Genomic DNA, 13,361 nt, shown 5'->3' with positions numbered 1-13,361 from the left:
CCTCCCTCCCTCCCTGGGCGGCTTAGACTCCCAGAGTCGGAAGAGACCCCCAGGGGCCATCCAGTCCACCCCCCTGCCAGGCAGGAGCCCCCCACCCGAGCACTCACCGGATCTCTCCCAACGCCTCCCCAGGGACGCGGCATTCTGCACGTGCTCAGAGGCCCTCCGGCCCGGCTCCCTCCCTCCCTCCCTGGGCGGCTTAGACTCCCAGAGTCGGAAGAGACCCCCAGGGGCCATCCAGTCCACCCCCCTGCCAGGCGGGAGCCCCCCCACCCGAGCACTCACCGGATCTCTCCCCACGCCTCCCCAGGGACGCGGCGTTCTGCACGTGCTCAGAGGCCCTCCAGCCCGGCTCCCTCCCTCCCTCCCGAGTCGGAAGAGACCCCCAGGGGCCATCCAGTCCACCCCCTGCCAGGCAGGAGCCCCCCATCCAAGCACTCACCGGACCAGAGGAGCAGCTTGTCGCGGGCCTCGTCCTGGGAGCGGGAGTCGCCGGCCAGCAGCACCGAGGTGGCGGCGTAGGGCAGCGGCGAGCCCAGGCAGGAGGGCTGGCGGAGGGCTTCGCAGGGCGCGGCGCGCTTGCACCGCTCCGCGCTCCCGTTGGACGCCCCCGACGCCCGCAGCCCCCCCAGCGCCCCCAGCCCCAGCAGCAGCGCCAGGCCCACCCCCGAGGAGGCCATCCCCGGCCCGCTACGCCGCCCCCGGGCCCGGCCACGCCGCGGGGCCCCCCATGCCCCGGCCGACGGGGAGGAAAGTTTGCGCCAACTTTGGGGCCGCCTCGCCCGGGCGCTCCTCGGGGCCGCCGCCGGGGCTGCCTTTGTTGCGAGGCCCGCCGAGGGGCCAAAAAAGCGGCGGCCCGGCGGGGGCGGCCTCCTCCTCCTCCTCCTCCTCCTCCTTTCTTCTTCCTCCCTCCCTCCTTCCTCCAGCCGGGGAAGCGCGGGCGCGACGGGGGCGCGCGCCTTTGGAAAGTCGCCTGGGAAGTTTGGGCTGGGAGGAGCCGGCCAGGGCCCGGGAGCGCGCTCGAGGCAAAGAAAGGGGGGGCCCGCACGGATGAGCCCGCCCCCTCCCCACAGCAGCCCCCTCCCTCGGGGCAGGACTGGGCGCCCCCGGGAGCCGACGGGCCCGATCCGACCGCCTCCTCCCCTTGGCCCAGCTTGCAGCCCCCCATAGTTACTCCGCCTGACCCAAAGTTTGCAACAAAAGTTTGCGCCCCCCCCCCCTTGCAGCTGTGTTGGGGGCGGGCAGGAGACCCTCGTGGGCCCAAACTCCAGCCTGGGGGATTCAGCTGAGAGGAGGAGGAGGAGGAGGAGGAGGAGGAGGAGAAGAAGAAGAAGAAGAAGAAAAGAAGAAGAAGAAGAAGAAGAGGAGGAGGAGGAGGAGTTTGGATTCATATCCCCCCTTTCTCTCCTGCAGGAGACTCAAAGGGGCTGACAATCTCCTTGCCCTTCCCCCCTCACAACAAACACCCTGTGAGGTAGGTGGGGCTGAGAGAGCTCCCAGAAGCTGTGACTAGCCCAAGGTCACCCAGCTGGCATGTGGGGGAGTGCACAGGCTAATCTGAATTCCCCAGATGAGCCTCCACAGCTCAGGCGGCAGAGCTGGGAATCAAACCCGGTTCCTCCAGATTAGATACACGAGCGCTTAACCTCCTAGGCCACTGCTGCAAAGTTCAGTTGAGATGCAGAGTTGTTCTTCGCTTCGCAGGGAACCTAGACCTGGAAGTCTGGAGAGGGGAGTTCCTGGGAACTCCCAGGCCCAGACCTGGAGGTTGGCACCCCAAGGAACTGGCCAAAGCAAACAGGCGTTCTGTGGTGATGTATTGTCGAAAGTTTGCACAGCTGGAATTGACCGGCTGTCGCGGGTCTCCTGGACTGCATGGCCGTGTTGTGGCAGATTTACATTTCAGCCGCATCCCTGGCTGACATCTTTAGAGGCCCCCTGTCCAACGGAGAGAAACGCCATCACTTGCCTCCCAAGATGCCAGCCGTAGAGGCGGACAAAACTTTAGGTGCAAAAGCTGCCAGACCACAGCCCCCAAAACCCACAACAGACCATCCTGTAATAACTTCAAGACAGGCGATTTTCTCATCCGGCAGGGATTTCCTTAGGCTGGTGGCCACGTCCTCAGAAGCCACGATTCCCACTCTGCGTAGACTTTTTGCCTCGGGGGGGACCCCAAAGCCCTAAATTGGGGGGAGTCCAGGGGGCAGGTCCAGTCAGATCAAGAGCAACACCCAGCCGGCCAGTCCTTTTGAATGTACAAGTGATGGTTCACCGTTTTGTGGCTGTATCCGCACATCGCTGGCGCTTGCGGGATGCTAAGAACGTTGCATGTGACCTCCGGTGGCCCCGATTCTCCAGGCGTGTGGAGTGCAGTGACCCACTGCAAAATGTTAGCCCATTCACACGTACATAGGAGCAGCAGTGGCGTAGTGGTTAAGAGCTCGTGTATCTAATCTGGAGGAACCGGGTTTGATTCCCCGCTCTGCCACCTGAGCTGTGGAGGCTTCTCTGGGGAATTCAGATTAGCCTGTGCACTCCCACACACGCCAGCTGGGTGACCTTGGGCTAGTCACAGTGAAGCAAGCCTTTATTGGCATAAACAGTACAACAATAATAAAAACAGATTAAAAAGCATATACAATACAGGATATACGTGTTAGGGCGAAGGAAATCTACTGGCATTTAGTAATTTCCAGGAGAAAGTCTGCCACTATCATACAGAGAGAAGGATCAGGACTGTCCAACAAGTAGTGTAATCTAATTAAATCGGGGAGATGGGGTAAATGTAAAGGAGTGAGATTCACATACTTGGATCTGATTTCCTTGAATCTGAGACAGTGAAGTAATTGGTGGGCCAGAGATTCAACTGAGCCATCGTTACCTGGGCACAATCTTTTAGCCTTTTCCTGCTTATTAAATCTGCCATGTAACAAGGCAGAAGGCATAACATTAAACCTGGCGAGCATTATGGCTCTCCTTTGAACAGGGTTTATTAAGCAATACAGGTAGTGTGCCAAGTGGCCCCGTTCAAATGGGAGGGGCTAGTCACAGTTCTTCGGAGCTCTCTCAGCCCCACCTACCTCACAGGGTGTTTGTTGTGAGGGGGGAAGGGCAAGGAGATTGTAAGCCCCTTTGAGTCTCCTGCAGGAGAGAAAGGGGGGATATAAATCCAAACTCTTCTTCTTCTACATCAACTGACTTCATCATGGGGACGAGCTGGCGGTTGACAGAATCTGTATTTTGCCAATCCGACCCCCGCTGCCTGGATATTGTACAAAATCTCTCAAAACAAATCCGCTGGAGACGCACTTTTAATCGGTTCCTACACATCGACTTGTCTGGAGTGAGAAGGCGGGGGAGATTTCTCTCTGCGTTTGGTCAGCGGAGAAGATTCACGCGGAAATAAAACTCTAAACTCTATCTCGGCATGGTGTCGTTTTTCTTGAAAGGTATTAAAACGTCCTCGGCGTGATCCTCAGCGTAGCAGCGGAGGAATATATTATTTTAAGATGCTCCCATTAGCTGAGAACACTGTGGGTGGATGTATTGGGAGGCCTGAAAACAGACTGACCGGGGCACCGCATGGAAAATAACCAAGTGTAGGGGCAGCTGAGGAACGGGACAGGCAGAGAGCATAGTGCTGTGTTGTGGAAAGAAGGTAAATATCTCCTGGCACTGGAACATCAGGTGCCGAATGAGAGCCGGTGTGGTGTAGTGGTTAAGAGAGGTGGCATTAGGTCTCGAACCTTGAAGCAATAAACAGACTCTGTATTGTTGATCAACAGCGTTTATTGGAAGGCAACGAAGCACCCAGGTTGTAAAAGCCAGTTCTGGCGAACCCGGATTTTGCTATCCCCTTTATTCAGAAAGGAGTCCCCCCCCCCCTCCTGTTTTCCAAAAGAACGTGAGAAAGAGTTATTTCAAAGCAAGGTCGGCGACAGATAGAGATAAAGCCACCTGGCTTCCTGCCCCCACAAGACAATGGAAACAACCCGTTTCCCATGAGACCAGAAGTGTCAGAGGTAAGCCTAGTTATCTACCCAGTGTGTGAAGCCATAAAGCAAAGATCGAGGAAATAATAGATCAAAGAAAGAATGTCCCAGTACAGCAATGGTAACATATATCAGTTTGGTTACATATATCTTATAGCAATCAATTACATTGTGTTAGGGATGCATCTCAACTAGATACAATCCCCCTGACAGGTGGACTCTAATCGGGAAAACCGGGTTCGATTCCCCACTCCTCCACACGAAGCCTGCTGGGTGACTTTGATGACTACCTACCTACCTACCTACCTACCTACCTACCTACCTACCTACCTACCTACCTACCTACCTACCTACCTACCTATCTATCTATTGGGGGGGATGGTGCCATCTGCTTTTATATGGTTCCTGTTTTATTTTATTCTGTGCTGTTTTTATTTGATGGTGGTTGTTTATATATGGTTGTTCACCACCCTGAGCCCTCCAAGGGAGGGAGATCTATAAGACCAATAGATAGATAGATGGATAGATAGAAGAAGAAGAAGAGTTTGGATTTATATCCCCCCCCTTCTCTCCTGCAGGAGACTCAAAGGGGCTGACAATCTCCTTGCCCTTCCCCCCTCACAACAAACACCCTGTGAGGTGGGTGGGGCTGAGAGAGCTCCGAAGAACTGTGACTAGCCCAAGGTCACCCAGCTGGCATGTGTGGGAGTGTACAGGCTAATCTGAATTCCCCAGATAAGCCTCCACAGCTCAGGCGGCAGAGCTGGGAATCAAACCCGGTTCCTCCAGATCAGAGTGCACCTGCTCTTAGCCACTACGAGTGCACCTGCTCTTAGCCACCATCTAGATAGATAGATAGATAGATAGATAGATAGATAGATAGATAGATAGATAGATAGATAGATAGATAGATAGATAGATAGATAGATAGATAGATAGATAGATAGATAGATAGATAGATAGATAGTTAGGTAGTTAGGTAGGTAGGTAGGTAGGTAGGTAGGTAGGTAGGTAGGTAGGTAGAGAGAGAGAGAGAGAGAGAGAGAGAGAGAGAGAGAGAGAGAGAGAGAGAGAGCGAGAGAGCGAGAGATAGAGAGAGATAATTTTTTTAGGTCTTGCAACTCACGTGCAGGTAAAAAGATTTTCAACTTGCTGTAACTCCCACCCCCCAAAGAAAATTAATTATAATAATGTTTAGCGCAATGGAAGAGGGAGTGGGCTAAAGTTGTTGTTGTTAACTGACAGCACACTGGAACTTTCCTGCATCAGGAGAAAGAGGAGTCGAACGGGATTCTCGTTCCTCGTTCATCTGCCCAGAGGAAAAGCAAACCCTCCCCGTCTTGCCTGGCGTGCTTCCCCCTCTGCTCCCACTGCTGTGGGGCCCAGGAGGGCTGACACATCAGAGCCAGAGAGCTGCTCCTGGCTTATGTACAACCAGAGCACGACTGCGGAGCTGCTCAGGAGAGAGGCGGGGAGGAGGAGCAGGACCACACACAGGGCCACGGCGTCTCCCAGCAAGCGGAGGGAGCAAAACCCACTCACGTCCCACTCCCAGGCCAAGAGCGGCCACGTCAGAGGCTGGCCGGGCACAGAAGGGGGCCTGTTTGCTGGGGACAGGGACCGAGGCCCGTTCCAGCCCTTCAGGCGGGCAGGCGGGCTCCCAAAATCCCACACAAAGCCTGCTTCAGCGGCTTCCAGGGGCGATTTGAGATGCTCAAACAGGCCTGCAGTGAGGGCAGCCATTCGGTGCCTGGCCGAGTTGGCAGCCACCCTTGGTTGCCACCGCAAAAAGGCGCAGGCGCAAAGGCCGACCCCCCCAGTGCCCGCCTCGCTAGGAGTGCCAACTTCCAGGTTGCACGTGGAAATTGCCTGCTTTTATAATCCGTCTCCGGGAGGTCAAAATCAGATTCCCTTGGAGAAAAGGGTTGCTTTGGAGCTCCGGTGTCAAAAGCATCATGCTGGCAGGGGATGATGGGAACTGTAGTCCATAACATCTGGAGGGCTGTGAGTTGTGTGTGTGTGTGGGCTCTATGCATTATAACAGTGGTGGTGAACCTATGGCATGGGTGCCAGAGGTGGCACTCGGAGCCCTGTCTATGGGCATGCGTAGAGTTCGTCATGTGGGGGGGGGGAATCACGCCCCCCCCCCCCCACATCTAGGCTGGCCTGGGCCGCTGGGCTTGATTATTAGCATTAAACCTAAGACCTAGTTTGGGGGAAGCAGTGTAGGTCACCCTGTTAAGCGCTGTTAAACCCCACTGATTTTCATGTGAAGAACTAAAGCGTGATCCTTTACCTGGGAGTAAGCTCGGTTGCTGGCAATGGGGCTTGCTCCTGAGTAAACCCCCCTAGGATCGTGATTCACCCGTTGCAAGAGTTGCACGGTTGCTTCAAAGCAAAGCCACCGACTACCACCGAGCTTACTCCTGAGTAATGCACACCTCGGAGCCAACCGTTTTTTTCTAAACTAAAACCTCAGTGTTCAGGTCAAATTGCCGTGTTGGCACTTTGCGATACATAAGTGGGTTTTGGGTTGCAGTTTGGGCACTTGATCTCAAAAAGGTTCGCCATCACTGGTCTATATAAACCTCAGATTTCAGCAGAAACAACAGAAGTTCCCTTCAACCCATTCCCAGCCACTTAACTCTTCCCGTAACCCCAAGGACGGCCTGGAGCTTCCTCCGAGCCAACGGAGGATTTTAATCTATTAATTTATCAATTTGTAATATTATGATTGTTTATAAATATGTGTGTCGGCCGCCCTGAGCCCGGCCTCTGGCTAGGGAGGCCAAGATATTAACTCAAACAAATAAATAATAACCCAGGACATTTAGTGCATTCATGTAGCACATTTATGTGCATTTCTGTTAAGGTGACCAGATTTTCACCTTCTTAAAGCGGGGCGCGCGCAAAGTCACAGGAGCACACTTTGCGATAAATCAGTGGGTTTTGGGTTGCAGTTTGGGCACTCGGCCTCGAAAAGGTTCGCCATCACCGCTCCATGCATTATAAGTTCATTGAAGTCCCCTCCTTCAGGCTCCGCCCCCCCACCAAATTTCCAGATATTTCCAAACACAGAGCTGGTAACCCTTCCCTCCCACAGTTGGCAGGTGACTTTGGTCTGGAGAACTGGGTTCGATTCCCCGCTCTGCCACATCAGCGGTGGACTCTTAGAAAAGAAGAATTTGGATTTATATTCCCCCCTTTCTCTCCTTTAAGGAGACTCAATGGGGCTTATGATCTTCTTTCCCTTCCCCCCCCCACAACCCCCCCCCCACAACAAACACCCTGTGAGGTGGGTGGGGCTGAGAGAGCTCAGAAGAACTGTGACTAGCCTACGGTCACCCAGCTGGTGTGTGTTGAGTACACAAGCTAATATGACTCTCCAGATAAGCCTCCACAGCTCAAGTGGCAAAGCGGGGAATCAAACCCAGTCCTCTGGATTAGAGTGCTCCTGCTCTTAACCACTACACCACGCTAGCTCTCTTACCTGGTGAACCAGATTAGTTTTCCCGCTCCTTATATTCTTGCTGGGTGACCTTGGGCTAGTCACGGTTTGTTCAGAACTTTTTCACCCCCACCTACCTTACAAGGTTGTTGTGGGGAGAGGAAGGGAAGAATTTTGTAATTCCCTTTGAGTCTCCTTATAGGAGAAAAAGGGGATATACATCCAAAACCTTTCTTCATCTGTGCAAGTAGTCAGCTGCTTGGTGCGTGAAACTGGGCAAGAGACTAGATCAGACCTGGGCATTATACGGCCCGCGGGCCACATCCGGCCCGCCGGATGAACCTGACTGGTTCCCCTGCCTTGCTGGGGAGCGAGGCGCCTTTGAAAGCCTCGCAGAAGCCGGTTGCCTTGGCTGCCGGCTTCTGCGGGGCTTTCAAAAGCGCCTCGCCCCCCTGCCTTTTGGCCCGGCCCTCCACAATATTTTCTGTTTCTTACGCGGCCCCATGGAAAAAATAATTGCCCACCCCTGGACTAGATAGACCCCTGGTCGGATCCAGCAGGGGTCTGTAGATACTGGCCTCTTCTAGCCCACTATGGCAAGGCTTGTGATATCTGGCAAATCCCACTGAAATGGTCTGGACCGGACTCTTCCTCCACAGAACCAGGTTTGAGTCCGCGAGCCGCGAAGCCTTATCTGGGGAACCAGATTAGCTTGCGCACTCCAACACATGCCAGCTGGGTGACCTTGGGCTAGTCCAGGTTCTTCGGGGCTCTCTCAGCCCCACTCACCTGACAGGGTGTTTGTTGTGGAGGGGGGAAGGGAAAGATTATTATTATTTAAAACCGGGAAAGCTCCCGGTGAAGATCTGATTCCGAATGATGTGTTCAAAACATTTCCATCTTGGTGGGTACCAATTCTTGCCAAACTTTTCACCCAGATTAACAATACTGGCAGTTTTCCTAGTGGATGGAAAACCAGCATAATTGTCCCTATACATAAAAAAGGAGACAAAAATGACCCAAAGAACTATCGCCCAATAAGCCTATTGAACACGGCCTCTAAAATATATGGTAAATATCTCCTTAGAAAATTAGAAGATTGGGAAATTGAAATCACATATTACATCCACAACAAGCAGGATTTAGGAAGGGACAAGCTACAGTTGATCACTGCCTTGTATTATATCCACTAGCTCATTCAGCCATAAGAGGCCCAACGAAAGCCTTATATACGGCATTTGTTGATTTGGCCTCTGCTTTTGATTCAGTATGTAGAGAAAGACTCTGGTGGAAATTGTTGAACACAAATATGGATATGGATTATTATTATTGTAGATTTCACAGCTGCCAGATCTTTAGCTGGTTGTTTGCCTTCATTACAATTCGAGCCTCACCCAGAGGCCTAGGAAGTTGTAATGTATCGGCGTAGTATTCGTTTGGACCCCAGCAGGGCTGCCTTCTGAATTTGACAGATGCTACCGTGTTTCCCCGAAAATAAGACAGTGTCTTCTATTAATTTTTGCTCCCAAAGATGCGCTGTGTCTTATTTTCAGGGGATGTCTTATTTTTCTGTGTTCTGTCCGTCGGGCATGCTTCCAAACAAAAACTTTGCCACGACTTACTTTCGGGGGATGCCTTATATTTCACACTTCAGCAAAACCTCTACTACGTCTTATTTTCGGGGGATGTCTTATATTTGGGGAAACATATATACATTTGCTGTCAAGTCACAGCTGACCAGTGGACAACCTCGCACGGGGTCTTCAAAACAAGACACGGACTGAGGTGGTTTGCCAGCGCGCGTCCCTGCATAGTAACCCTGGACTATCCAGCTTCGTTCAATTCTGCCTTCTCTCACTTGCGCCCCCTCCCTGCTTTGCCTCCATGGCAGCTTGGCCTCCCCCCCACACTGAAGACTCTCCCCACCCCGGGCACCACCCCAACATCTCCAGGGATTCCCCAACCCTGAGCTGTAGGGAACCTGCAGCTCGAGAGTCGCATGCGGCTCTTCTGCCCTTGCACTGTGGCTCCACGAGCCGAGCCGCCGGCCCCATCCTTGCCCGCCCTGCAGGCAGCAGGGCGGGCGCACCAACTGCTCACGGTCGGCTGGCAACGCGGTCTTCTCACTCGCCCGCCCCGTTAGAGCTGGACGGGATCGCTCTCTAGCGTCGGGTGGAAGCCGAGCCCCCGGCTTCATCCTTGCCCGCCCTGCAGGGAGCAGGGTGGGCGCATCCATGCGCTTCTCAGACTGAGCGGAGTAAAAGGTTAAAAAAAACCCCAATATATACAGTGTTATCTTTATTTTAAATGTCAAAAATTATTTGCGGCTCCGCTTTCTTTTCCCGTGGAAAACGGGTCCAAATGGCTCTTGTGAGTGTTAAAGGTTCCCTACCCCTGGGCTAGCCTCATGCCTGAGCACACACTAGCCCAGAATGGGTTGTTTGCCTTCTCATCAACCCACCTGCCGTATGGGTAGGATTCCTTTCCCCCAAGGACTTATTTGATACAGCGTCGTAGGCTCCCCAGCCGCCAGACAGCCTTCCTCAAGTGAGAAACTACTGCAGTGGTGGGACCCAAAAATTTTAATAACAGGTTCCGACGGTGGTGGCATTCAAACAGTGGTGCCGCCGCCGCACACATCGCTACTTCCCAGTCCCTATTGGGCAGGGAGGTTGCTAAGAGCAGTGGCTAAGTGGCTAAGAGCAGTGGCTAAGAGCAGGTGCACTCTGATCTGGAGGAACCGGGTTTGATTCCCCACTCTGCCGCTTGAGCTGTGGAGGCTTCTCTGGGGAATTCGGATTAGCCTGTGCACTCCCAACAGCTCCCAACAGTCACAGCTTTTTGGAGCTCTCTCAGCCCCACCTACCTCACAGGGTGTTTGTTGTGAGGGGGGAAGGGCAAGGAGATTGTCAGCCCCTTTGAGTCTCCTGCAGGAGAGAAAGGGGGGATATAAATCCAAACTCCTCCTCCTCCTCCGCTGCTGCTGCTTCTCCTTCTTCTCTCTCACTGCCTGCTGTGGCTAGCCAGCTGCAACTTGAAACTTCTGTGCACTCAGCAAGCCGTGACCTGCAGCTCATCTTTCCTCCTCAAGTCAAACTCAAAGCATCCTGCACGGCCGCCTCTCATCCAAGCACGGGCCGAACACAGCCCTGCTTGGTTCCAGCAGAGGAGCTGGATCCGGCGCCTTCCAGCCTGCGCTCCTGGAGCCAGCCCCCCCCCCCCGGTCTTTATTTATTTATTCATTTGTTTGTTAGTTAGATTTATAGGTCGCCTCACCCCCGAAGGGCTCAAGGCGGCTCACAATATAGCTGTTCTCCAGACAGCAAATCAATACAAAAATATAACTTAAACCCATTAAAACCTAAGCAGCAATTACTAGGAATGAATAAGAACATAAGAACATAAGAACTAGCCTGCTGGATCAGACCAGAGTCCATCTAGTCCAGCTCTCTGTTACTTGCAGTAGCCCACCAGGTGCCTTTGGGAGCTCACGTGCAGGAGGTGAAAGCAATGGCCTTCTGCTGCTGCTGCTGCTCCCGAGCACCTGGTCTGCTAAGGCATTTGCAATCTGAGATCAAGGAAAATCAAGATTGGTAGCCATAGATCGACTTCTCCTCCATAAATCTGCCCAAGCCCTTTTTAAAGCTACCCAGGTTAATGGCCATCACCACCTCCTGTGGCAAATACAAATTAAATACAAATTAAAACAATACAGAATACAAACTAAAACAACAGAAGTTGTTAAAAACAGGCACCCAATCTAAAGGCCAAAAGGGGAGGGGGTAGGCAGGGCCCAAGATCAGAGGTGGGGTCCAGCAGGTTCTCACCAGTTCCCGAGAGTGGGTTACTAATCATTTGTGTGTGCCGAGAGGGAGTTACTAATGGGGTCCGCTTTTCCATCTCCACGCCCTCGCCTCCCCGAGAGGCATCCTGCCTTTGAACGTGAAGGTTCCCTATAGCAATTGCGACTAATAATGTAACTCCCTGAACTGGGCTAATCCCTTCCAGGTACTGCAATTCATGGATTCTCAGCCTTTCATACCTTTTATCTCACCAGTCTCTCTCAAAGAACCTGTGTGTTTCACCATTGCTGTGTTCAGATTTGTGAGTTGGGGCATTTTCTATAATGGGATGATGATTTAGAAATGACCTGGTGCAAAAAAAAATGGGGGGGGGTCGTGGTGGGGTGGCTGCCCATGGGGGGGGGCATCCAACTCAGGTTTTGCCCAGGGCTCAGGTTTGCCTAGGTACGCCTCTGCCCCTTTTGCTAAGGGGGGGCTGGCGAGGGAACCTGTTACTAAAATTTGTGGATCCCACCACTGCCCAAGATGGAATCAGGGCCCAACCAAGATGGAAAACAGGCAGCCTCAGTGGGGGGGGCGGTAGAACCGCAGCCAGCCCCTCCCCCCACAAAGGCCCGGTGGAATAGCTCTGTCTTACAGGCCCTGCGGAACTCACCACGCTCCTGGCATCCGGCTGGTACTGAACTGCTTCGGAGAAGAAGGCGCCTAGTTTAAACAAGACACTGCTTAAACGTGTCTCTGCCCGTGCCACGTTTATGCCACGTCAAACATCCTTCTTGTCTTTGCAGCAATGACATGTCATGACCAACCGAGACCGGCAATCCTTGCTGTCGGCAGGTGTGCGAATGACAGCCGTGCTGTCGGCAGTTTGTGGTGTCGCAGGCTACCCCTCGCAAGCAACGCAGGTGCGTCCAAACCCATCACTGGCCCCCTTTTCCAAAGCACAGGAGATATGGTGAAATCTTGCCATTCTATTCTCCCCACCCTACCAAGAAACTACCGGAACGATGGCGGACTTTTCCGGGTACAGGAGTAAATTCATGAGTTCCCATTGATCAGATCCCCCAGTTTCTGAGTGCGAATATAATGAGCCGCTCTGAGCTGGTTTGGAAGAACGGCTTATACATTGAATAAATAAATAAAATAATGATCAATGGTTGTTGCGCTCCAGTTTCAGGTTGTCTGTAACCGGCCTGCAGCGTTCAACAGCTGGATATGACTTCCGGCGCGCCAAGCCTAAAAAACATGGACTGTATATATAGTGATACAAGGCAATGAGCTAATTGGTATATGCAAATAGTCTGAGTATCAGTTCAATAGATAATTCATAAACCGTTCATAAAGATTATTCATAAAGATATATTGTGCTTATATGATAAGTAATATTCAACTGGATATAAAGGTAATAACAAAACATAGAATGAGGGCACATAGGCAACTTAAGAAACGTAATGGGACTGTACTTAGTAATAAATTCTCAAAGGCATTGTATAGGACAGTGATGGCGAACCTTTTCGAGACCGAGTGCCCAAACTGCAACCCCAAACCCACTTATTTATCGCAAAGTGCCAACATGGCCATTTAACCTGAATACTGAGGTTTTAGTATAGAAAAAACGGTTGGCTCCAAGGTGCGCGTTACTCGGGAGTAAGCTTGGTGGTAGTCGGTAGCTTTGCTTTGAAGCAACTGTGCAACGCTTCAGACGGGTGAATCCACGCGATTTCCTAAGGAGGGTTTGCTCAGAAGCAAACCCCATTGCCAGCAACCGAGCTTACTCCCAGGTAAAGGATCGCGCTTTCGTTCTTCCCATGAAAATCAGTGGGGTTTAACAGCGCTTAACAGGGTTACCCTCCACACCGCTTCCCCAAAATCCAGGGTCTGGAGTTTAATGCTAATAATCTCCCTGAAATAATTGCACTATTATCACATGACGAACTCTGTGCACACAGAGAGGGCTCTGAGTGCCACCTCTGGCACCCGTGCCATAGGTTCGCCACCACTGGTATAGGATGTCATTAGCATTGTCCATAAGGCACGAAACCGGCAACGCTCCTATCGCGTTCCAATCAATTGAAAGAGTCAGTATCACCAATATTCAATGAGTAAAGAATATTA

The 13,361-nt window shown here is 52.4% G+C and overlaps 1 protein-coding gene across 1 annotated transcript in view; it reads right to left on the bottom strand.

Annotated features, from left to right (window-relative positions):
• The window catches only part of SMO (smoothened, frizzled class receptor), a 36,048-nt gene extending 34,922 nt beyond the window's left edge, over window positions 1-1,126 (bottom strand). The window contains 1 exon segment of the mRNA XM_048502392.1: window positions 443-1,126. Coding sequence (XP_048358349.1) covers window positions 443-680 — 238 coding nt within the window. The 5' untranslated portion in view covers window positions 681-1,126.
• Window positions 1,127-13,361: the final 12,235 nt, after the last annotated feature.

This window comes from Sphaerodactylus townsendi, linkage group LG06 (genome assembly GCF_021028975.2).
Source record: "Sphaerodactylus townsendi isolate TG3544 linkage group LG06, MPM_Stown_v2.3, whole genome shotgun sequence".
Classification (NCBI taxonomy): domain Eukaryota; kingdom Metazoa; phylum Chordata; class Lepidosauria; order Squamata; family Sphaerodactylidae; genus Sphaerodactylus; species Sphaerodactylus townsendi.
The sequence above is the reverse complement of the archived record's forward strand: the minus strand, read 5'-3'. Positions and strand labels throughout refer to the sequence as shown.